This window comes from Odontesthes bonariensis, chromosome 9 (assembly GCF_027942865.1).
Source record: "Odontesthes bonariensis isolate fOdoBon6 chromosome 9, fOdoBon6.hap1, whole genome shotgun sequence".
Lineage (NCBI taxonomy): Eukaryota > Metazoa > Chordata > Actinopteri > Atheriniformes > Atherinopsidae > Odontesthes > Odontesthes bonariensis.
In genome coordinates this window covers 9,341,592-9,366,195 of record NC_134514.1, presented here as the reverse complement: position 1 = coordinate 9,366,195, position 24,604 = coordinate 9,341,592, and the positions used below count along the sequence as shown (strand labels likewise).

Genomic DNA, 24,604 nt, shown 5'->3' with positions numbered 1-24,604 from the left:
AGTGTTTTGGTCCTTTTTAGATGTTGGAAATTAGCTGTTCTGAGCAACAGTTGGCGTTTCTCACCCATCAGAAATCCTCCCCCTATAGTCCAGACTGAAGCCTGCTGCCTACTGTGAGTGTACTCATGCACAGATGTGGTCTTTAAGTTACTTTGATGGCGATTTAGTCGGATGACGCTATGGTTATAAAAGCAGGTTTTTATTAGAGCAGAGCGACAGTCTTGATGGGACGATTTTTAGTCACAAAAGAAACAGGAAAATATGTGAACGAGAGCAGCTTCTGCGTATCAAACGTCGCCGTTTTGATTAAAAAATATCAACTTTGAACCACTTCTGGAGCACGAAGGCCCATCCGAATCATGTTGGAGTGATTCGGTCCCCAACCAAATTATTTGGGTGCGTTAGTCTGGTTTTTAGAAGCTCGGTTTCATAGTACTGACCACTAATAAGTACTTAACACAACCACACTTACTTACACTAATAAAACCTAAAAAAAAAAAACACCAGCTGAATCACTTTATGAATTGATTCAACATCTGCAATAATGCATCAAAAATAACTAAGTCTAATTTTATACATAATCCACTAACACTCAGGTGCATTTGACATAAAATGCAGATCTAAATAAAACTGTACTTCTACATAATATTCGCCTGGAATCAGATTTAATTATTTATCCGTCACAGAGGAATACTGATTGTACATTTGCTGTGGAAGAGGAAGTCACTGCTGTTTGTTTAAAGGCCTGAAGTCGCATTGTTTCAGTAGAAATTACAAACTGTTTAAAAAAAAAAAAGCACTTAAGAACGCTGCAAAATGTAAAAAAGACAAAACAAATATGTAGAAATTAAGTATCGAGCTACTCTGACACTGTTTATTAAAGAAGAATGTTTGTATTTTATATTTGCAAACTTGAGTCTAAATAAATAAATTATAGTAAGACAATTGAGCCTTTTGTACAGTTTGTTTTTTTTCCTGCTTTAAATGCAATTTTTGTTCAGTTCATACATCTTTGGCCTCTTAGAAAGTGAAGGAAGATAAAAAAAAGAAAACACTTTTACAAGAAGAAAATACAACAGTTACGTAGAAACATTTATTTTCCAACTTCTTGGTTAGAAAACACACAGTTTGGTATAAAATGTGACTATGTACATCGCAGTAGAAAATAAACAGTAGTTTTGTCTGTATAACAGACAATATGGAGCAAAGTGACACCCACAGATGGATTTATATTTCTCTGTATCTCAGTGTTTTATTCACAAACAAAACCGCAGAATACCTGAAAGAGCTTAACAAGTTCAGCAGTTTTGGATCAGAGATAAATCTGTTGCCTTAATGGACGTTTAAGTTAAGACCATCCTGACAGGTTCCTTATTTATTTATTTAAACTATTAGCAGGTTAACTGATACCACGTTTAAACTTTAGACCAGCACTGGGCCAGGAGAGCTGTTACTTTGTAAACAGAACCAGATTACTGTCCGTTTGCAGCTGTATTTATCAAAGTCGTTTGATTTTTTTTCACATCAAAAGTTGGTGTGAACTATGTTTTAATTAGCATCCAACTGCTTTGCTAAATCATGGTTTTATTTCCTTTGAATGAGTTATTTTTATCCATTTGTGCAGTGGGTCCTGTAACATGGTAGAGCTGCCATATTATAGAAGAAGAGTACTCGGAGAAAAAGATGGAAGAATCTGTGTTAAGTTGTTAATGCGAGAACAGACAACTGTGAATTAATCGACCAATTCAAAGAAGTGAAAACATGAAGAGTTTAAATATTTTAAGGAAGCAAAGGCAGAGAGCATGAAGAAACATTGATGTAGCTTCTCCTCAATGGAAATTACTGATGAACATTTCTACTTTACGGGTAATTTAACCTGCAGAAGCAGACGTAATTTGTTAGTAGCCAGTGAGTAGGCATCTTTGGAGATGGTTGCAATCCCAAACTTAACCACTAGATGTCAGTAGTTGTTACACATTGTTCCTCTGAGCATGAGGGGATTTAATATCATCAACTGGTGTCTTAAGTGGAAGTTTACAGCAGTTTGCAATAAAACCAATGGTGGTTTATCAGATTTTCTGTGATCCCAAAGTACTGAACTTTTGGGTTAAACACCGATTTCAAAAGGTTAATACTGTAACAGTCCTTAAATGCTGTTTTTTAGATGTTTATACTGTTCGTATCGAGCAAAATGTCTTATTAAGAGTGAAAACCAAACGTTTTCCTCTTGGATTACTTAGAACTACTGCTGCGCTAACACCTGAATATCTAAAACTATCCAAACCCGTTTGCACTGTGGCAAGAAGCATCAGACGACCCCCAACTGTCTGCGGTGATGACTTAATGCAGTGCGCGTCACCTTTAAGTCTGATGAGCGATCTGGGCGATTTTCTGCAACATTTCCTCTGACTCCAGCTGCTCGAGGGTCAACAGAGACAGACCCAGCTGGTCCTCCTGGAGAGAAAATGAAGAGCGAGCTGAACACAAAGATCTGTGAAAGTTCTATGAAACTATCCGACCAGAATACCAATAATTCATCATGTCGGGTTCCTTTTAAAGCAAATGAAACAAGCTCCAATTATCATTATTCTAATTATTTCATGTTAATGCGAAAACTCAACACAAGGGGTAACTACAGTGCCCCAATGTTCCCTTTGTTCCTTCATTTCTTACATGACCTTTAGGTAAATCAAGAGAATTTGTGCCCTTTGGCTCCCCCTACAGGTGTGGGGATGTAATGCCACCGTCATAAAAACATTTCTCCATGTGAGTCCTGCACATACGCAGCCATACATACACCTGAATTTGTTGTCATGTTAAAGAGGCCATTAAGAAGCCATAAAAAGCCCACGAAAATGTCAAAGGACCGTAAAGAAAAACAACATAGTGAGGTCATACATGTGCATCGTTTTAAGGTTTAAAAACTTCTCCTCCAATCGACCAATTCAAAGAAGTGAAAACATGAAGAGTTTAAATATTTTAAGGAAGCAATGGCAGAGAGCATGAAGAAACATTGATGTAGCTTCTCCTCAATGGAAATTACTGATGAACATTTCTACTTTACGGGTAATTTAACCTACAGAAGCAGACATAATTTGTTGCTAGCCAGTGAGTAGACATCTTCGGAGATGGTTGCAATCCCAAACTTAACCACTAGATGTCAGTAGTCATACATGTGCATTGTTTTAAGGTTTAAAAACTTCTTCTCCAAGGTTCTTTTCCAACCTTAAAAGATGGTTGGATTAAATTTGGGCGGGACACATGGAAGCAGCGACTTTATGCTTCTGTGGTTCTCGGCAGGTCGTACCTGTCTGAAAGGCTGAGCCATCTGCCGCAGGAAGTGCTTGGAGAGCTGCACGGCCTCGTCCACGGTGAGGTTCAAACTGCCGTCGGTGATGTGCTCCTGAATCCAGCGAGGAAGCTTCCCCCGTTTGTCTGCTCGGGCGTATCGCTGTGGAGCGGAGAGCGTTAGACCAACTCCGAAATAAACCGAAAAACTATTTTACCGATTAAAAATCCAGTGGGCTGACCTTCTCTCTTTGTCATCTCTCACCTTGTCAGCAAATATCATGATTCCATAGTCGGTCTTGCCTCTGATGGCTCTGCCCACACACTGAGCTGCGTGGCGCATGGCGTCGAACGTCAGGAAGTCGTTCTCTCGGATCTGAAACTGATCCCGAAGGTACTCCAGCCGAGCCTGAACCAGGTGATTCAGACAGGGAGGATTTAATGTAAATATACAGACAGATTTCACATTAAAACATCCTCTTGTTTAACGGTTAAGACTTTTTAAAAGAAAATTAAAAAATAAAAAGTTTAGACCAGTCTTTGGTAATTAATTTAAGCCTTAAAAACTCAACTCCGTTCTTTAATATTACAAATAGAGACATTTTTTTCTCCCTTTTGAGCCACAAAATCCTTCCTTGTGTCCCTATATTTATGCCTCATTTAGTATTCTGGGATCAATCGCACTTCTCGCCTTTGTCACATGCTGACTGTTAGTATCATTAAAGACCTTTAAGCATATAAAAGGCAACACGAACATGTGGATTTTCACTAAAGGAATACTTTAAAAGACAATTACTTGACTTCTGTATTGGAGCTTTGAGTCAATAAGTAATTTCTTCATCTAACACGATGCTGTGGGAAATGTTACCATTTACAGTAAAAGAGTAACTTCAGTACAAAGAAAGTGTTAATTCTGACCTTCAGGATGCGGCTCTGCGTGTAAACATAAGGAACTCCAAACATGATGACAGCTCGACCAAAATGATGCACTGAACAGGAAACAGAAGAAGATAAATGCATGATGTGTTGAACAGCTGGACACACAAACACACATCAGTGAGGTCAAATGTTTCCTCTGAGGAACTTCTCTTTATTGGCTCTCTGTTAAAATTCTTCTCCTAAGCTCCTAATGCTCCATCATATTTTAAAGATCTCACAGTCTTGCACTTTGCTCTCAGACTGCAGGTCTCCTTAGCTGTGTTCAAAACCACATACTCATCGATCAGACAGTATTACCCACAATGCATTTCGCTCCTGCCCGAGCCGAAATCAGCCGCCCTGAAGCTGATTTCACTTAAGCTCTAAACTCTGTAAACTTTAGCAACATTTGAAACATTTTCAGGCGAGAAAGTAGTCGTTTAGATCCCCAACGTGTTGGAAACCTGACAAAAATACCAGCTGTTTACAATTTTGTTCCCAAGAATTCGGCGCTGCTAAAGCTAGCCGCAGTGAGCAACGCACTTCCGGTTATTTTCACAAAAACAAATACCCGTTGCCTTTTATCATAGGGAAAGCCATTATGATTCAATTGGTGCTTTTGTTTTGAAAACAGGAAGTGAACCTACCCTCGTTATAGCTAGCTTGAAACTGTCACTTTACGTTGCATCTTGGGTAGTTTGAGTATGAGTAGTAACCTCATGATGCATACCCAACATTTCGGCAAATCTAGTAAGCATCCGGGAACTTCTCGCTTACTTAAACTCGCATACTAACTCAAAAAGTTAGTATGAGTAGTAGGAGAAGTATGCGGTTTCTAACACAGCCCTTATGTTTCACAGAGTTTCTAAAAGCAGAACGGGAGGCGGAGCCTTCAGTTATCAGGCCCCTCTCTGTGGAACCAGTCTGGCTTCAGGAAGCAGACACCCTCTCTACCTTTAAGATCAGGCTTAAAACTTTCCTTCTTCATAAAGCTTATAGTTAGGGATGGCTCAGGTGAGCCTGAAACATCCCAAAGTTACGCTGCTATAGGCCCAGACTGCTGGGGGACCTCCCATGATGCACCTCTCTTTACTCTCCCTTTTTGTCATTAGCTTGTGTTTCTCTCTCAGCAGGTATCCCTGTCCTGGTGTTATGGAGCTTGTTGTCCCCTCTTTCCTGACCTCTCCCCCCCCAGCTGGTGGAGGCAGATGGCCGCCCTTCCTGGTTCTGGTTCTGATGGAGGTTTCTTCCTGTTAAAAAGGAGTTTTTTCTCTCCACAGTCGCCTCGTGCACATTCAGGACGGGAGATTGGATCAAAGAGAAGTTTCAGTGCCATCTGTTGACTTCCTTAGCTCGGCTACTTTATTTCTAACTGGTTTTGGCTTTAATTTTTTAATTCTAATGAATAACCGGACAAATCTTTGAAGTGCCTTGATATGACCTTTGTTGTGATTTGACGTTCTATAAATAAAACTGAACTGAAGTGAATAGAGTAACCTGATAATTTACCGAAATCTATTCCCTCAGACACCTTTCCTCTGGCCACAGACAGCAGGATGGCTCCTCGGCCGTTCTCACAAGCCTGAAAATACACAGATTCTCCAAAAGTTACAAACAAGGAACCAAGAAGATGAAGCTTTACCATCAGCTGAGTTTATTCTAATAGTTTTACCTCCTGGTATTTCTCCAGGGCCATACTCGTCTCTGCTGCATCCTGAGTCTCGATGAAGATGAGCTTGTTTCTCTGGATATTTTCCAGGATTCCCTGCAAACAAACAAGGGCACAAAAACCGAGAAACAACATCAAGACTCAAAATACGTACTGCAACAGCCCATCGTATGACTTGCACCAAGTGCCGCCGATAGCACGAAGAGGAACTTCACAATGAAGCCTGCAAAGAGCTTTTCAAGTACCTACAACTGAGATGCAGACAGATCAGTGACTCTCTATTCCCTCTTTGACCATAATAAAAAAGGCAATGATTAGGGACTGATTTCTAAATTTTCCCATCTTTTAGTAGACAAATTCTCCGTAAAAAGACAGTAGTTATGGAGAAAGGATTTAGATGAAGATGTTACCATAAAGGAGTGGGAATTCGGGACATAATCCCCATACAAATACCCTCTGACCCAATTAGTTAGCAAACAGAGAGGTGGATTCAGCATTTTTCACTACAATCTGCCAAAAGGGGGAAACAACCACGCTTCCAGAACATTTGTGGTTAAGTTACCTTGAGAGAATTGACTTGGCCTCACTTTTAGAGGCACCTGGTGATTTACAAGAAGCCCTACAAGTGTTTTTAAGCCCAGGAGATAACGTGTGCCTCTCCAATGTGATCCTCAATCACCTTCTCGGTTGTAAATTCCTGTTTTGTTTCCATTTTTGAGTCGTTAAAGAGCTCGCTCGTACAGCTGTGCTCTTCTTTGCACAGCTGGATGCATTCTGCGTGTTAATGTGGGCGATAAAAGACATCGTTGGTAAAAAAATAAGTTGAAAAATTAATGTTTTGATCAGTGATATTATGTCTTAAAAGCAGCAGAACAAAAAACATAGTTAAGAGCCTGAACTTACTATGATATAATCACATTTTATACTTTAGTGGTAAAAGGACACGACAGGAAGCCTCTGAGTTTATGTTGAGTTGTACCAATTATTTGGGATTTGAGATGAAAACGACTTTTTATTACAGAATAAAGAGTTTTCAGCCAAGAGTTTAAACTCTTGTGTGGGTACAAAATACTTAAACTTGGGATTTTTGTTTGATGCATAATAAAAAAGCAGGACAAAGAGTGCCGTTTACTAACAAATATACGGTATTTCAGGCACAATTAGCCTCACGTTTCATCAGCACACACACTGTAAATGCTGGTAAACAGGAGCATCGCCGACCTGACACCGACCTGTTCATACCAAGATGCCACGATGTTCTCCATGTAGATGTAGCTGGTGAAAAATGCAACGATCCCATCAGGAACGACCGCAGACATCTCCAGGAGGAGGTTGCCATAGTTACGGATCACCGCTGGAAGAAAAACATGTGAACATTCATCCTTTCCGTACAGTTTTCGGACATTTGGTGCCAAATAAAAAGTATTTTAAGGAAAACGTTTTAACATTTTCACAAACCAAAGTCCTCTCTGGTCTCGAACTTTGAGCTCAGGGCCACCTGGTCGTTTCCCCTGCCGACGATCTGCGTCAGACCAAGCAGAAAAATACACTTCTGGAAATTATAGGATGAAGATTTTAGAGGCGATACAGAATGTGGCAGCGTTTGAACACGACTGCTGCCCGAATCCACTCAAAGGTGACACACGGTATAGAGCTGCCGTGTTACAACCTGAAGAAGAAAAAGATGAAGAATCTGCGGTCCCGTTGAACTGTGATTTTATCAGATGATGCCATGGTTATAAAACCAGGATCTTATTCAGACGCCCAGATGAAAAGTTACCTGTGGTTTTATTTTAATGACACAAACTGTTTTCCAGCAGCAGGGGGCGATATATTTTTGAGACTCGTCCCCTAATATTTATAATTTTATAAGCTAACGGCTGGCACGGCCTGGGACAGCTTACTGAATAATGTTAATATGAAAATATTTTGCTGCCATACATTCCTTTCTTACATACTTTTGAAAATTTAAGTTATAAATAATGTTCAACTTGCTTGTTGATGCAGTGAGTCGCTTGTGTTTGCACTAAATTAAGCTTATGGTTAGCCTAACCAGCTAACCAGACCACTTAATCAGTAACCGATCGAAAGTTTGAGGCTGTCAAACCAAGGATTTGACTCACCTTATAAGACCAAAATGTCTCAATATGTGCATATCATTCAGATCTTTAGCTATTTTTTGTCCCATTTCTTCACTTCTAGCATTATAAGTGGAATGATAAATCACACAAACTGTTTATAACGTACCGCGTACAAATTTTATTAGAGCAGATCAACAGACTGGAAATTCTTTAAGTGACCGTGAGCTGATACGTAGTCTCAACGGTCTGATTTTCAGTCAGTTTCTGATGCTCTGAAGCCAAAAAACAGGAATTCAGCTGCATCGATAAACACTTTTTATAAAAAGATGGAACTCTAAAGCATGAACAGAGCAGAGTGAAAACAGGCAGGAGTGAACGAGCACTATTTGGACACGTTAGTCTGGTTTTGAGAAGCTCGAGTCCACATCAAATCTCGTCTCAACAAGACCTCAGAAAATTAAATTATTAACATGTCACCTTTAAAGAGTGGCTACAGTCTGCGTGCTTGTGTATGAGTCAGAGTGTAGTTACACACCAAAGGACAGAGGCAGGTCCGCGCCAGCGTCATGGTGAAGGACGCTATGGTAACAGGGCGGAAGTCGAGGATTCTGGGATAGATGTCCAGCGGAGAGAGAGTCTGAGGTGAAAACAGGGGACAAAAACACACACATACGTCCAATGAGGTCAGCGCTCACTTATCAGAGAGTACAGTCTGTGAAACAGGAAGTAATGAGTAGAAGTTGATGTAATGTCAACTAAGAACACAACATGGAAGATATATCATGTGACAAATGAACAAAAAAAAGCAGGATTAAATCTGAAAATGATTCCTTTTATACAGACCACAAACTGTTTTGTTTAGCTTTAAGGCAAAAACGTTTGCTTCAGAAGTTAGGAGAATAAAAGGAGCAAAGAGGAAAGAGAGAGACGTACCCCAGAGGTGATGATGACCGACTGAAACCTTTGAAAAACTGGTTTGATGGCTATAGAGGGGTCCATGCAGCTGAGAGGGGACAAAGATGGAAAGACTTAACCTCGATGCAGCTCGTCTACTCTTACCTTTAATCAAACCAGCTTTTAACTGAGTAACAGTTCAAATCATTTACAGTCACAAGCAGAACTAAATCTACACACATATTAGCATCTTAGCATCAACTTCCCCACAGATATAAGTATTTTTCCTTAAATACACCTTTAACCCACCTGAAGTGCAGCACAGGGTTGGCGATGGTCGGCGTTCTGTCCTCAAACGGCTCAATGATGATCGTGAAGCCTTCACACACACACAGAGATATTTAATCTACACCTGAGACATGTTCAAAACTAAAACTGACCTCTAAACCGCATCTTACTCCAACTACAGTATCTGACTGTTTTAGTACCTTGGCTATAGGTGCTGACGAGAGTAGCAAAGTTGGAGATTAAAGTTACAGCAGAGAAGTCTGCGATGTCTGCGATCTCCAGAGTTCGCAGCAACGACTGCAGCCGCTCTGCACAAAACCTGGAGACACACAGAGAGAAGAAGAACATCAGAATGAGGGGCTGGAGAGTTATGAAGCCAGTGAGGAGGGCGAGTGAACTGAAGATGTGGTAAAGAAGAAGGATATGTCGTGGTGAATCGGACCTGAGAGGCTTGCGGTCGATGCAGACTTTCTCAAAGATGTCTTTGAGGAACTGCGGCGCGCTCTCCTGTACGACATGTTGGACCCGCAGACGGGACTTCAGATACTCCAGGAAACGTCTCATGAAACCGACAAAGTGCTCAGCTGTTCGAATAGAACCCGGAACCGCCTCTGACAGAAAGACAAGACAAGAGTTGGAGTCAAATCTTCGTGTTTTCATGTGTCAACTGAAGCTGCTGTTTAACACAACGACCTTTTTACTGAAAACCGACTGCGACTGTTCTAATATCTGACCAAAGAAAGTAAAGTAAAAGCAAATTCAAGATCCAAAGTTTTATTTGTCACATGCATTGTTATACACGGTACAACATGCAGTGAAATGACCTTTAACCGCCGTCCACAAAATACAAACTATAAAATACAAAATATAAACTAGGTAGCAAAGTAACATTAATGGAAAGTTAAAGTAAAATTAAAAATTCCTAATTTAGAATAGTAGAATATCAAATAAAATATATAAGCAAGATTAAAAATACAAAATAAGATTAAAAATATATACATATAGAATAAAATAGAGTGCAAAATAAAGTAAAGTAAATATATGTATGTGCACAGGTTAAAGTCCGAGATATGTGCAAAAATTCTTTCAGTATTGATGGTCAAACCTCGCAGAATTTCATCGGGTAACACTGGATTAGCCAGGTAGACGTCCGTCTCCCTGGCAACATTGGCTTCCTTCAGCCCCTCCACCAATCGCCTGTACTCCTGCCTCAGCTTAGCAGCATCCGTCTCCTTTATCCTGAAAGGACAACAAAACATCCGGAGCATTAGTTCATGAATAAACTCTGTTGTGTAGTTAAATTTAACAAATATGTTGGATTCATGTCTCAGAAGTAAAGTTAAAGCAACATAATCTAGTTGGACTAACACACAGAACATTAAAAGTAAAGTATAAAACTCAGATTTAAAGGTTTATTTTGTCATTAGCTTGTTTTTTAGAGCGCATATGCAAACATCAAGCAACCACAGAGCTGATGAATGTAAACAGCAGCTCAGTCCTCTAAAAACACATTTTCTTGATTTATCCCTCCTCACATATAGAGAAAATGAAGATAGCTCAGGAGGATAAAGATTTTCTCTCATAGTTGTGTGTGTCGTTGAACTTTAAGACTGCAGCAGGTGCCCTAAAACATCATCCTTAAAGGTCAGTATGCAGGGTGACAATGAGCCCAAATTACTCAGAGTTACAGTAAATGACCTCCGCATGTCTCTTTCCTCTGAACTTTGTCACACTCTTACTTGTGTATGGTGTTTTGGAGCGTGTCCACGTTGTTCTGGCAGCGGTCCAGCGTTCGTCTCGTTATGTTCACACTCATGGAGTCGATGCACACGTTGTCTGAAGTGAAAAAGTGTAAAAAAAAAACACGAGAAGTGTGATTTTTGACCTTTAAAAGTTAGCTTAGCATTTATTCCAGCTTCTTACCTATATTATGAGCCTCATCAAACACCACCACAGATTTCTTGGCCAGCTCTTTGGACACCAAGTCAGCTATTTTGGGGTCCAGCAGGTAGTGGTAGCTGTACACAACAATGTTGGCGTGCAGGATCTGAGAGGAAATAAAGACAGAAGAAAAATCTATGCATAACACATGAAAACAAACAGAATAATATCAGTGAAACGGAGTAGAACTGTCAGATTATTTTCTATTATTGAGAGCAGTAATGTTGCTACATATGTCATGTTTGTAGGATACAACTCTGCTGGGTAACGTACTGCATATCGAGCCAGATAGTACGGACACCAGCCTTTCCTCCTGCCAAACGCCTTCAAGTCGTCAAGGTTGTAGACGCCAGCAGGAAGAGGCACCTGCCGTCCGACTGCATCAAATTCCTGCAACACAAACCTGAACGATTAGAGAAGATCAAGGAAAGCAGGAACAGACGGACATGTGGACAGTTTGACACGTGTGTGTCAAAACATGTTCTGACTGCGACTTCTTTAACCTCGTCAAAGACCTTCACAGTGAGGTAACAATGCTCGTTTTCAGCAGAGAGGAAGCAGAAATTCCCAAATGTCTCTGCATCCTGCAGCGGCATCATCTGCTCTGAGTGGTGGATTGCTGTTGTGAAATGAAAGCTAAATTGACCAATCACATTTTTTCCTTCGTGGTTGGGCTGCTTAGTCACAAAATGTATGAAAGGTTCCACCTCCTGTGAGACCACAGGCAAGAAAGTTTTATCTGGAAAAAAATGCTCAGAAAATCTGAAAAACGAGGCAGTCAGTGATACTGAGGAGGCCGTTGTGGCCAGTTTAGTAGCTGTGTGCTGAGAAACTGAGAAGTTGGAGGTAACTGTCAAAGGAAACCGACATCAGAGCTGAATTTGTTGCAGAAAATCAGGTTTTTCAGAGATATTTGAGCAGCTTCAGCATGAGAGAAGCTTAGAAAGAGACGATTTTTCCCATTTTGGAAGTTTATGCGATCCCATTAAGCCTCATGACTGATTATTTTACCAAGTTCCTGGTCAGAACACGTGTTTAAGGATAATACTGGTAACTGCTCACTGATGAGGTTTCTGCTCTTTCCTTCTCTACTGACTCAACTGGACCCGAGTCGGTTAGAATCAGGATTGGGAATCATGGTTCATTACATGTTGGCAAAAAAAATAAAACAAATAAATGAAAATCTAATTTCTCCTCGACTAATCAGACTCTTACTGGCAGCTTTGAGAAAAATAAAGTAAATTTTTGCTTAACAATTGACTAACTGCTTCTCAAGTCAGGATAGAAACAAGACTAAAATATCTCCCGGCACTAAAAAACAACAGCATGCTTAAACCTAAATGCGTCACTTCTTCTCACCTCATAGAAGCGACACACCGGCAGGTTGGGGTCGCTGTGCCGCTGTGCACGGATGTACGACGCCGTCAGACTGTGGCACTTCCCATCAACCTCCTTCCCAAAGCGCAGAGAGCTCACCTGTGGAGCAGACAGAGGGCTTCATGCTTTGCAGTGCTGTATGCGAGGTCTGATCCGTCCCTCACAGCAGGTGTTTGTACCTCAGGGTGGATGCAGAGGTTCTTCCTGGAGGAAAGCGCCAGAGCCATGAAGTTGTTGGCCTCTCCGGTTTCTTTGGTGTAAAACTCCATCAGCTTCCTCAGCTCCTCCACAACCTCATCAGACAGAGGGCGGGAATTTTGTTTAAAATCCTTGTTTGTGAGCGTTTGAGCGGTGGAATCTTTAGAAGAGAAATGTGTGCTGCTCACCTTCTCGATCTCAGGAACTGTTCTGGAGCAGTAAATCAACTTAGTGACCTCCAACGGAAAAGCCTGAAAAAAAAAACAACAGAAAAACAACCAAACATGCTGAGCTGCTCACACGAAAGCAGAATAAACCACAACCTCTGAGTCACCTGAAAGCTAAACTCACCCGCTGGTAGGCAACAATGAGAGACAGCAGGGAGATGGTTTTCCCTGTTCCTGACGGCATCTCCAGGACTCCATGACCCTGAACACAGACAGAAGAACTCAACCCCGACTTTTGATTCATCGGATGCAAAATCTGGGATAGACAAACTACTTTTTAGTTTTACTGATCTCAGCAACAATCTGAGTTTAAGAAGGGAAGCTGCAAGAAGAAATGAACCCAACTACAATCTCAGAAATACTGGAATCAACACACATTGAGAATGTTCATTCAGCTTTTTATTTTTATTTTGTAATGATAAAAAAACAACACACATATGCAACATACTTAGAAGTAGGAAAAAAATTGTAGTATAATCTTGTCATTTGAATTACTAACACAAATAGTTGAAAAGTGTAAATATAGAATAGAGTCTGACTCTTCACACCTTGGCATCCAAAGTCCTCTTCAGCTCCAGCATGTAGGAGTACTGCTCCGGATAGATGTAGTCATACGGAAAATACACCAACAGACCCTCGATGTTCAGCCTGAAACCAAACAGTGAAGATGCTAACAGCAGTTTTACAGGTCGAAATCTAATCAACCAAACAGGTGGAGGAAATAAATGCTAAGAGACGAATCGTTGCACAACTCACAACTCAAAATTATGCAGGATAACCTGCATAAAATGCTAAAGTCAGAGTACACGTTAACTTTGCTCGGTTATGTCATCCCAGTACCTACATGCATTTAAGCTAACACTGGCAGCTCGCGCTGTCCGTTTTTAATCAGTTGAACTGTAAAAACACTCACTTCATTTTGGCAGATCGTTTAACAGCCGCCCCGATTTGTTATCAGTCACTTTCCTGACTTTGAAAGGCTCATTAGTATCTAAAATCTACAAAAAAAAAAAGCACAGAACAACATCTGCTCAGCCGTGCTGAAAACTGATGCTTTCTGCTTCTTCTACGATTTTTATTAAGGTTTGCTTCCGCTTTAGCGCCATCCATAGGGTGAAGAAGGAAAACATACTTGAATTTTGTTTGAGATACATCTGTATCGTGTAAGAACTTAGTTACGGTCGTTTGTTTTATTCATATTTTGATCAACAATGGTCTAAGTTGAATATAATATTTGTCATTTTCAAATATTACAGCAGATTTACTAAGTTTTATTTTGAAACTTTATACCGGAAATGTTGATACGCTATCAATTTTTCCGTCTAATATTTTGAAAAATAAAACGATACCAACCAATTTCTCCGTCGACCGCTCAGTTAGGGAGTTTTAATAATTTTGCCACTTGAGTTTTTAATTGTTGTCTTTTACCGGAAGTAGAATGTTAACACTGACGCACACTTTGACCATTTTTAGTGTTGCAGCTCTACTTGATAGCCACTAGAGGGCAGTAAATACGCCATGCAATGGAGTAAAATGTCTCTCAGTATGTTTTAAAAACAGTTTTTCATTCTTTTTAAAATGTTATATCGTAATTTAAACAATCAAAATAAAAACTACTAACTTATTTCCAATTTAACTGTTGAATTATTAAATAAAGTAATAAGAGTTCCAGTAAACTGTTTTGAAAATACAGAGAAAACCCACTGTTTTCCCAAGAAACTGTCGATATTATTCAGTGAGCATTATAAATATGTTCATTTCAATTATCTACATTCAATTCATATTGGACATTAGTCTAAAGCTGAGCTCCATGTGATGCATAGAAGAAAGCAGTTGTAGTTCCAATTTGTTACAACCAGTGGGCAGTAAAAACTAAGTATTAATGAATTGCTCCATGGTTATATTATACTGTATGGTGCAAGACGTCATGCTTATATTAACATTAAGGGTATCTTGACTGGATCTCTGTTACACATGTTACCATCAACCATTATTATCTGTAACCTTTAAAATCTGAAATATATTTTAGTGTTTCAGAGTTACAGGGACTTGATGTGGACTCGATGTTTTTAAAATCTCAATGACTCATATGAACTCTCAATGATACAACGTTTTCTTTATAAGAAACATTTTATTAATAGATTTACAGATTTATACAGCATAAATGACATTTGATTAGTAGGCTACTGTGATAATGTAGACAGTGAACGTTAGGGAGGCCGACAGGAAGCCTCGGCACAGAAGGAAGGTATGTCTTTAAAAGATCGGTATCTGAAAATGAACTACAAAGCAGCACTTTCTTACACTTAAAGCTATTTGACAATCAAGAATAAACATCCTGAGTTTCTTTCTGGTTAAAAAAAAAATAGGAGAAAACTCCCAGTTAAATGTTGCTGTTCACAAAAGCAACACTAGATGGAAGGTGGAGACTCTAGTCTGTAATAGAACGACAATACAATCAGCAGTTCTTCACGTTTCATTCGGTGCTGAAACATTACAGTTACTCAGAGAAGATATTCCTGGATGAGTGCGGCTAATTTGAACTCTACTGCATAAATGTATGTCCAGCGTTGTAACTAATAATCAGTGTCTGTGCAGCTGTTGATTTTCCCAGGTCAGTCCGGAGACATTTATATCTGACCGACAGTTTGTTAACCATTGACAAGCAGAAAAGTAGGCAGAGAATCCTCGGCGTTAGTCAGATTAACAGGCGAAACAGTGCAGGCAGAGGCAGCTGTGTGTCCACCGAAAGGAGAATGAATTGTCAGAGTTTGTGATGATGCTTCTCTTTCATGTACTGAGTGTGCGGTTCAGCTCTGATGAAGGCTCCAAAGGACCAGCCTGTTGCCTTGGCCCCACACCACACGATAAAGTCCACACGTGTCTCCACTTTTTCAGTCTTTCACTACCTTTAAACTCAGCTGTCAGTCTTCCAATCCTCCATCTTTTATCCGTCTTTGGTATTTCCACAAAAACAAAGTAAAGATATGCGTAAACGTGCATAAAAACATCATCATTGTTCACAGCTCACAGCGATCGTCTGTGCTTTTGTAGCGGTCCATGATACTCAGAACATCCTCCAGGATGGATGGGCCCAGGTCCAGGTCCAACCCGGCCATCGAGTCGGACCGCGACACGCTGGATGAGGCTGTGAGGCCGGTGGGATGGAAGGCAGCGCACGGCGACTCGCTGCGATCGCTCCTCAGATCCTCGTTGCTCAGGCCGGCGTCAGAGTCCAGGCTGAGGCCCCGGCGAACGTCCAAGGGCCTGCAGGTCTCCGACATGGAGTCCTCAGAGGAGACCTCTGAGAAGGAGCCGGAGGAAGGAACGAGCTTGCGGATGTTGGGGGAGAAGGAGATGTCTCGGCAGGGCTCTGACGCCAAGCGTCCCACCAGGCCGTTCTCACAGAGCGACAGCGACGGATGCTGCTGGGCGCCGTTGGCCTGCCGGTGGCTCGACTCCGGAAGCTGCTGAGAGAGCAGAGAAGGAGGGGAGGAGTCGTCCAGGTGGAGGCGAGGCGGTTTGGGTGGAGCCTGGTCGTGGGAGATGAACACAGGCATGGAGATGGTCGTCTTCAGCATGCCGTTGGAGGAATGTTGATAATGGTAGCCGTTGTAGGCGTAGTTGTGTGCTTCCTGTTTCCCGGTGAAGCCGTCGCCCACGTGTCTCTCCACGCTGTGCGAGCGTGCGTGGCCGTTCTGCGTCCCGCTCAGAGACGGAAGCATGTCCATCTTCCCCTGAAGGAAACCCACATCTCCAAACATGTCGCTCTCTCCTTCAGCTCCCACGTGTGCGCTGTGGCGGACGTCGCCCAGCGGGGGGCTGATCATGTCCCCTGACAGCAGGTCCCGAAGCTTCAGCCTCTTTCCCTTCTTGGGAGTTGTAGTTTTTAGGTACATCGGTGTCTTCGCCGGCATCTTGATGTGAGGTGATTCAGTCGGAGCAAAGGGTCAGGTCAGCGGCAGGAGAAAACCAACTGAAATCCAGGAAACTCTCTTTGCTTTTTCCACGACTTAAAGTCAGTGTTGCTTCTCCAAGCGAGCATGCAAGGATTTAGGTCGGTCAGTCAGCGGTTTAGCCTCACAGTGACATGTGACTCGAGGGGAAGTGGAGGAAGGCCTTGACCTCAGATCAGCTCCCTCTGTCGTCCTTTCAGACACAGAAAAGCCATGTCCACGCCAACGCCGTGTCCCGGCTTTTCCTCCCGGTCCGGCGAAAAGGATGAAGGGATGAGGAATGTGATCTCTGACTGCCGGGTCGGTCCTCTGAGCCCTCTGAGTTCTGCAAAAGCTTCAGGAATGTGACATCAAAAGGCCGGAGATCTATGAAGAGAAACAAGAGAGAAAAGTCAGTCATATGGAGGCAAAAAAGAGACCAAGTGGGGAGGAAAAGCACGGGGAGATAGATGGGGCGGAGGAGAAAGGAAGGGCGGGAGCTGGGGGGGGAGGAATGAAGGCAGGGGGAAGATTTACAACCTTCTCCTAAGAGCCGGAGGACATATGATCGAAAACACTCCAAGAATCCTCCCCAGTGTTTGCTCAGTGGGGTCTGCCTGCCCCCAACTCTACAAATGTGTGAGTCAGAGCAGAAAGTCAGACTCAAACACCATCAGAACGCCCCAGAAAGTGTTGGGTTAAAAGCTTTTGGATTCGTTTTTGCATGCAGCTGGTTATCAGTCACGAATATTTCAGTGTGCTCCCTGAGACAAACACGAGGGCGACGCTTCGGGCTGCAGCGACCATGTGATGCATCATCCAAACGTTCCGGTTGTTATTTATGTCTTTAGAGAAGAAGAGGAGTGAGTTTTTATGAGTTTTTTAAGTGAGTGAAAGAGGTGACAATGAGGAGCACCCAGAAGGAACATTTTTAAAGTTATTCTTCTGTTAGATGAATGTTTATGATGCAGGTGCGCTCATATTTATTCAAAATCAGAAACACTGAGGAATGCATGCATGGCTGAAACTGCTAAACCGACCAAACTTTGCCTTTGTGTCACCTTTTTTATCAGTTTAAAGCCTTTTTGTTGGATTTTTTTGTCAAATAAAGAACAAACAGCATCATTATCGTCTTGTGTTAAATGTTTTATCTCCTGTCAAAGTTTCAGATGAATCTCTCTGATGTTTTCAGGAAAGTTTGCAATTCAAACATTTCTGTGCAGAATGAAAGTCCTGAAAGCCCCAGAGGGAGTTTTCATTCACAGCCACATCATATTCTGGCATCCGTCACATGACTGTGGCATCTGAAATGCTGCTGTGAATGTTCACACAGGGGTCATGTTCGGGTTACATTGCACTGGTGAGCTTCACAGAGATAAATGTGAGCGATGAAGAGAAAAACAGACATTTTCCGTCTGTTTAAATATTACATAAATGTTGGGAATGACTTTGACGAGATGTCGCTTGAGACTTAAAAAGGTTTAAAAACGAAAAAGTGAGTTTAGTCACAGCTTTCGCTCCGTTTCTTCAGTAAATCTACATCCTCTTTCACAAACTCCTCACTCTTATGAAGGTAGCAGTATTTTTTCGTTTGTTTGAGATGGGAGCGATGCAGGTTGTTTTATTACTGCCGTGTGGACACATATTAGGAATTATCATGTGGGAAAAAGTACTCAGAAATGTTATGACTCATCACAAAGTCATCACATAATTCTGAAGAAACTGAATAAGAGAGGGGAGAATAAATGCTGCCATTCTTATCATTTACAGTGCTGTAATATTGCACAGATACTATTTGGAGTCGAGGTACTTCACAGCTCATGTTTACACTTTAAAGACATTGATGCTTCTTGAATTTAAAGCTTATTGACTTCTACAGATTCCAGTAAACTCTGATTTCAGGTTAAAATATTTGGGGGAAATAATTCACTCTCAGATCCTGGCTGAGCTTGTTTGAAAAGTTTCTTAAAAGCATCGGTTACAAGAAGACTATATTCTCCTTTCCTTTGAGCTCACGTGCTCAGGACCTTCTGCATTCTGAGATCCTACTGAAGTAATTAAAGTTCAGCGTAACTACATAACTGATTCGATGGTCGACTGATTGTCGCACAAGGCGAGGAGCGCGGGAACATCTCTTTGTCAGTGTGACTTCTGAGGAACGATTATCATTCTCAGGACTCTAAATGAGCACCTTCAGCCACTGATAAACCCACACAGGGCGACCTCTAGCCTCCTCTGAATTGGAGTGCTGAGTAACCGTCTCCTTCAGCTGGGGCCACGAATATCCAGCGTGACATCAGACCTTCACAGTACGTCTGCAGTAATCAGCTCTGACTCAGTGTGATTTGATAATCGTGAGCCACAAGTAGCTGCCTTTGTCTGTCTGCCACCAGCTCAAGTGATATAAACGCCGATAAATCCCTCCGATAAATCCTTCCGATAAATCCTTCTTCAAAAAGACGTCTCCACTGTAGACAAAGACAATGATGTTCCAAGCATCTTTGGTCCTTTATTGAACACCCGTCACCTTTGGATTAAAGGATGAACTATAATATATAACAAACAAATAAAGGACGAGGTCAGATGAATGCCGATGAATGGGTTTTAAGAAGTTGTTTAAAAGAAGTCGGGTCTTATTTCCACAAGCAGGTCGTTCCAAAGTCGAGGGGCCCCCATATCAAAGGCACGGTCACCTCTAGAGACCAGGCCAGGAAGGCCCTGCCCAAGGATCTGAGGCTGTGAGGTGGCTCATATGGGGATCAACATTTCTGATATACAGCCAGGGGCCAGGACTGGGATGCTCTGACACGGTCTGTTAAAACCAGTTAGAAGCCAAGCTGCTGCATTCTGGACCAGTTGGAGACAGGAGAGGGATTTCTGGCTGATACCAGAGAGGAGTTAGTCACAATAATCTATCTTAGAGAGGATAAATAAGTGGATAACAGTGATTTTATTGGTAATGGACGCACCATTACAGAGAGCTTTCCATCTAATGACCAGCAGGGGGCAATTATAGGCTACGAGCAAGGGAAAATGACTCCTCACTAAGTCTGAGAACTTAAACGTTTGACATAATAGCATTATGATGCTGTTAATAGCTATTTTCATGTCTTTTTTTAAAAGATTTTTAAGATATTTAAGACTGATGAGCAGCTGCTCAATGGGAGTACATGTTTTCCACAATTCTCGATCCCTCGTTCGTCTCAATTTCAAAACACCAACGTGGCAACAGCCAAGCTGAACTCGAGTGTTCAAAAGTCCAAAAAAGGTGATGCTGGATACTTCTAACAGTGAGAAATAGTCCAAAATATTGTGGTTTTACGATGTGAAACTGCGGGATAGCTACTTTTTTTTGGTTATATATATATGAAGGGGACTCATTTCCCTGGTAGAATCAAATATTTAAAAACAGAATGTTTGTAACACATGGTGAAGGAAATGTATATATAAACCCAAACTAGGATGTTTTCCTAAACCTGAGCAAGCTGATTTGTTACAGGGACTGAAAACTTGAAAGAGCTGAAAGCAAAAGTCTAAAAATAAACTTAAGTTTTAACAGCTGAAGAAGAAACAATACCACAACTGAAAACAGACCTCTGTCTTCTGGGTAGAAGTCTGAGGATTTAGTCCATCATCCCTCCTCCGACTTCCTGATGTGGGTGAACAAAGTAATGGGACAGACACATGGTGTGAAGTCAGGCCATTAGAAAACACAACTTGGAAAGAAGTCGCCCTTTAATAAGCTCTCCAAACCGAGAAGGCTTTGCCACAATTTAACTTAAAAAGTCCTCTGGATGGGAGCAGATGTCACTCTAAAGCCTGTTTATACCTTTCAGCAATGATGGAGCCTTTCCAGATGTGCAGGCTATCAGTTCCATAAACACTAATGCCCCCCCCCATACCATCAGAGATGCAGACTTTTGAACTGAGAGCTGATAACATGCTGGATGGTCCCGCTCCTCTTTAGCCCACAGAGGAGATTTCCTCTTTGATTCAGTCCATTTGAAACGAGCTTTGGTCCGGAGGACACGACAGTGTTTCTGGATCGTGTTCACATGTGGCTTCTTCTTTGCATGGATAGAGCTTTAACCTGCATCTGTGGATGTTACGCTGAGCTGTGTTCACAGACAGTGATTTCTGGAAGTGTTCCTGAGCTCATGCAGTGCCCTAACGACAGAATGGTGTCTGTTTTTAATGCCTGAGGCCCCGATGATCACAGACATCCAGGACATCCCTTGTTCACAGTTAAGTCTCTTTTAGTCATTCTTTTTTAAGTACCACCTGTTTTTCCAGCCTTTTGTTGCACCTGCTCCATAAGTTTTCTATGTTCTATTGTGAATAACACATTGGTTAATGATATTTAAACATCGCTGCATCATTCTCTTTTTATTTACATTTTACACAGCAATGCTTTTTTAAAATTGGAGTTGGAGCAATGATTGTAACTTAAATGTAGAGGGGAAACAGTTGATTGCTTAAACTTTGGTTTAAGAACTAATATGAATAAGCTGACTGTGCAGATTTGGCCTGATGGTCCCTTAAGTCTGTGGTTTTTTTAACTGCACAATCGGGCTTATTTGTCCACACTCAACATCTTTAAATGAGAGCAACTTGATTTATATTGTGTCTTTTATGTTCACTCTCTGACGCTCCAACACCACAAACATCCATTAATGAAAACAGCAACAGCAATTATCTCCATCTGAAAAACATCTGAGCTGCACATTTATTAAAACTGGACAGCAGCTCGGTCTTATTTAAGCCACTGTAAGATATAAAAACTGAGGCGTTCGCTCGTCACCTTTTATTCCAACATAAAGGGTAATTATTCTTACCCATTTCAAGTCCAAACAAAGTGAAGGAGCAGATGAATCATACAGCTGTATTAACAAACTCTCACAGCTAATGAAGGGAGGATGTGCCCTGTAGGACCCGTCAGAACTGGTTCACAGAGGCGGTAACCTCCAATTAAATTCGGAAGCAACAGTTCTATTCTATTCTATTCTAAGAATATCTTATTTTGTGGGTAAGTTTGATCGTTTTGTCTTGGAAAATCCTAATTTAATTTACCTCACGTCAAGAAAACAGAAAACCCTGAGTCTAACTTCTGATGTTTAAACGCCCAACAGCTCCACAGATCCACATCTTTGTTAAGCTTGTGCTTATAAGGGTAAGTCAGGTTAATTAAGGGAGAAAATACTATTATTTTGCTCACAAGGTTGAACCGGATTTACAAGTTATAATCTGTGATTGATTTTCCGACAGAGATGCTGTTCTTTAATGTTAAGAAGTGAGGAAATCAAGTTAAAATCTAAGTAGATATTGTACACTTTATCATAAATATTTCACCAATTGATTAACAAGTTTTCAAAAGAGAAACCATCTGATGGAAGGTCTTTTTATTCCATCAGTGTCATCAACTTTGCAGAAATTAAACATCCAAAAGAACCGATTTTCAGCTGAAGGTAAAACAAACATTTAGATGTAAAATTTGAGCTTGTCACTTTGAAACCGTGTTCCATATTTAGAAATGCATGTGTTTATACCTCACATACACATAAACAAACACACATCATGTGCTTACATACATATCCTTATTGGGAGTTTTAGAGTGTCTAAAGAGGCATGAGTTTAATGTTTGTTTTCTTAAGAGTTCAGTCCTTTCAGGTTCCCAGTTTTATTCTCTGGCTCTTAACATCAGCCTAAAACAGGCTGACCTCCATCCCGAAACCAAGTCTTAACCCATCAGCAGCCTTCTGAAGAAGCCAAACCCCAAAAAAATCCTTTAGATTACAACATCAGCTTAAACACTCATAAAGAGAGGAAATATTTCCGACGGTTAGCTGGCGCTTCTACTCTTCCTGTAAACTGGAATTTGGGACACTGCTGATGATGCAATCAACCACAGAGGAGGCTGATCTGACATCTGTTTCTGCTCTCAGGCTCCATTTGTTTCCTGGCTCCACTAAAACGCGCCAGTGAGCCACCCATGAGCCCTGTCATCATGTGGGACCAACACATACAAGCGAACACGCCTGAACGCACGACGGCACTGCTCTTTTTATTGTTTCTCTCCGCAGACTCCTGCGTAATTGCGCACAGCGGGCGACTGTTGACAAAGAGCATTTTGCCTGTCTCCTGGTGCCTTTGTTTTTACCACTAAAGTAAAGCTGATGTCGTCTGTCATGCAGTCAATATTGATGTGGGTTTTTTTTACACTGAGGTTTCCCTAACACTCCTTCTGAGTTACTGATGACAAATCTTATTTCGAAGAGACTCGATGAGTGTGCGCGTCTAGTTCCGTTTGTCCACCTCTAAAGGGGTGTTTGTCCAAAGGGAGATAACGTCGGTTGATTAATGTCTAGTCACTGACTCAGAAGTAGATGTGAATAATTTCTCAGAGTGTTGCACAATAAGTTTTACTGGATGGAGAACAGGTTTTGCGCTTCGCGCTTTCCTCTCGATAAGCTTCATTACTCCAATAAAGGGAGTTAAAATAAAAAAAATTGGTTCTAATAACCATTTAAGATTGGAGACAGGAGACGTTTGAGCTAAGGGATAAATATGTGTTGCGTAACTGCAGTCTCGGAGATCACTGCATGTCCTGTTGAACTCCTCAGCTGACTGATTGGTTTCAGTCAAACAAACCTCCTTCTATCAAATCTAATCCACGCAGGCACACATAGTCCCTCTGGATGGATCCGAGTCACGTACTGGATGACTTTAACACGGTGTAGTATTTCCTGTCACCATGGGTGCATATCAGCCAGCTTCTGCAACACTTAATCTTCTTAGAAATGAGATAATCGTAGCCCAGGTGGGCCGAGATTATCCATTACAATCTAAACTGTCGTTGTGCTGTCAGAGGTGTCTCGTTGATGAAGCAGAAATATGATTTTTACGTGTTTAAAGAGGCGTCACCAGAAAAAAAAGGCATTTCATATCACCATAATAACAGTAACAACCAATAAACGAGGAAAAGTAGTCCATTTAGTGTCAAAAAGGAGGAGAAATGTTTTTTTTTTTTTAAATAATTATTATTTTTCCTGCTTTACATGACCACAACAAACTGCGCACGTTGAAACCAAAGGGAGTGTCACTCAAAGCGAGCCTGGACCTTTTATACTGACTTATACAATGTAACCCTGGTCAGTTTCTACTCCTTTTGTCACGTTCATAATAGAAAACAACAGGCTATTATTCAACAGGTGAGCAACAGCTGCAAAGCAACATCTCAACGCATTTTAACACGTGTGAGAAGTAACACAGAACAGCTCAAAGTAAAGTGATTTAAGGGTGATTTTTACCTACAGGGTGAACCGCGGCTCTGTCATTCTCCTGGTGGTAAAATCTCTGTGGTTTCCGAGGTAAAATCCAGCGATACAGAGCTGGGTTCCAGCAGCAGTAAACCTCTTACTGGCGGGTTATTATCACTGTCTCTGGAGCGCTCTGGACGGAGAAAGTTCAGCGGATCAGATTCTCACTGGAATGAGAAGCTTTAAACCAGTGAGAGCACAGAAAACTTCCGGTTAAGAATTTCAAAATAACACATTAATCAGTCCCACTGCCCTCGGGGTCACTTTCATAGAGACAAAAAGGGGATAAATGATCTAAACAACATTTTCTCTGTTTGTTGATATTTATTTTTTCAGTTAATCAAGTTTCATCATTGTTATTTTATGAGTAAAATTGGTCTCTATTTCCAACCATCCATCCATTCATTTTCTGTACCTATTTATCCTTTTCAGGGTCAAAGGGGCGAAGTGGGGCTGGTGCCCATCCCAGCTG

At 41.3% G+C, this 24,604-nt stretch overlaps 2 protein-coding genes across 3 annotated transcripts; both read right to left on the bottom strand.

Annotated features, from left to right (window-relative positions):
- Positions 1-926: 926 nt before the first annotated feature.
- On the bottom strand, positions 927-13,943 carry ercc2 (excision repair cross-complementation group 2). Its single transcript, XM_075473011.1, has 23 exons — positions 13,795-13,943; positions 13,430-13,529; positions 13,006-13,083; positions 12,843-12,905; positions 12,636-12,749; positions 12,439-12,555; positions 11,353-11,469; positions 11,062-11,185; positions 10,878-10,974; positions 10,244-10,377; positions 9,581-9,749; positions 9,339-9,457; positions 9,160-9,229; positions 8,890-8,959; positions 8,492-8,593; positions 7,334-7,397; positions 7,108-7,229; positions 5,879-5,971; positions 5,716-5,788; positions 4,207-4,277; positions 3,554-3,697; positions 3,308-3,451; positions 927-2,454 (listed from the first exon to the last, which is right to left on the bottom strand). Exons 1-23 carry the CDS (start codon positions 13,797-13,799, stop codon positions 2,362-2,364), a joined length of 2,283 nt encoding a protein of 760 aa, XP_075329126.1. The 5' UTR covers positions 13,800-13,943; the 3' UTR covers positions 927-2,361.
- A 1,044-nt stretch (positions 13,944-14,987) lies between these two features.
- LOC142388105 (cdc42 effector protein 2) lies at positions 14,988-24,300 on the bottom strand. 2 transcript variants are annotated; one of them, XM_075473009.1, is made up of 2 exons: positions 24,124-24,300; positions 14,988-17,203 (listed from the first exon to the last, which is right to left on the bottom strand). In XM_075473009.1, the coding sequence occupies exon 2, from the start codon at positions 16,796-16,798 to the stop codon at positions 15,902-15,904; it is 897 nt and encodes a 298-aa protein (XP_075329124.1). In that variant the 5' UTR covers positions 16,799-17,203; positions 24,124-24,300; the 3' UTR covers positions 14,988-15,901. The 2 variants fall into 2 exon arrangements, with proteins under 2 accessions (XP_075329124.1, XP_075329125.1); XM_075473010.1 differs by having other exon boundaries at positions 24,128-24,300.
- Between the last annotated feature and the right edge of the window lie 304 nt (positions 24,301-24,604).

Excerpts from the sequence above, each read along its gene's own strand:
- LOC142388105 (XM_075473009.1), bottom strand. The coding sequence starts at position 16,798 with ATGCCGGCGAAGACACCGATGTACCTAAAAACTACAACTCCCAAGAAG.
- ercc2 (XM_075473011.1), bottom strand. Across the intron at positions 5,789-5,878 it reads CCCTGGAGAAATACCAGGAG|GCTTGTGAGAACGGCCGAGG; the intron begins GTAAAACTATTA and ends GTGTATTTTCAG. Across the intron at positions 4,278-5,715 it reads GTCTGAGGGAATAGATTTCG|TGCATCATTTTGGTCGAGCT; the intron begins GTAAATTATCAG and ends TTTCCTGTTCAG.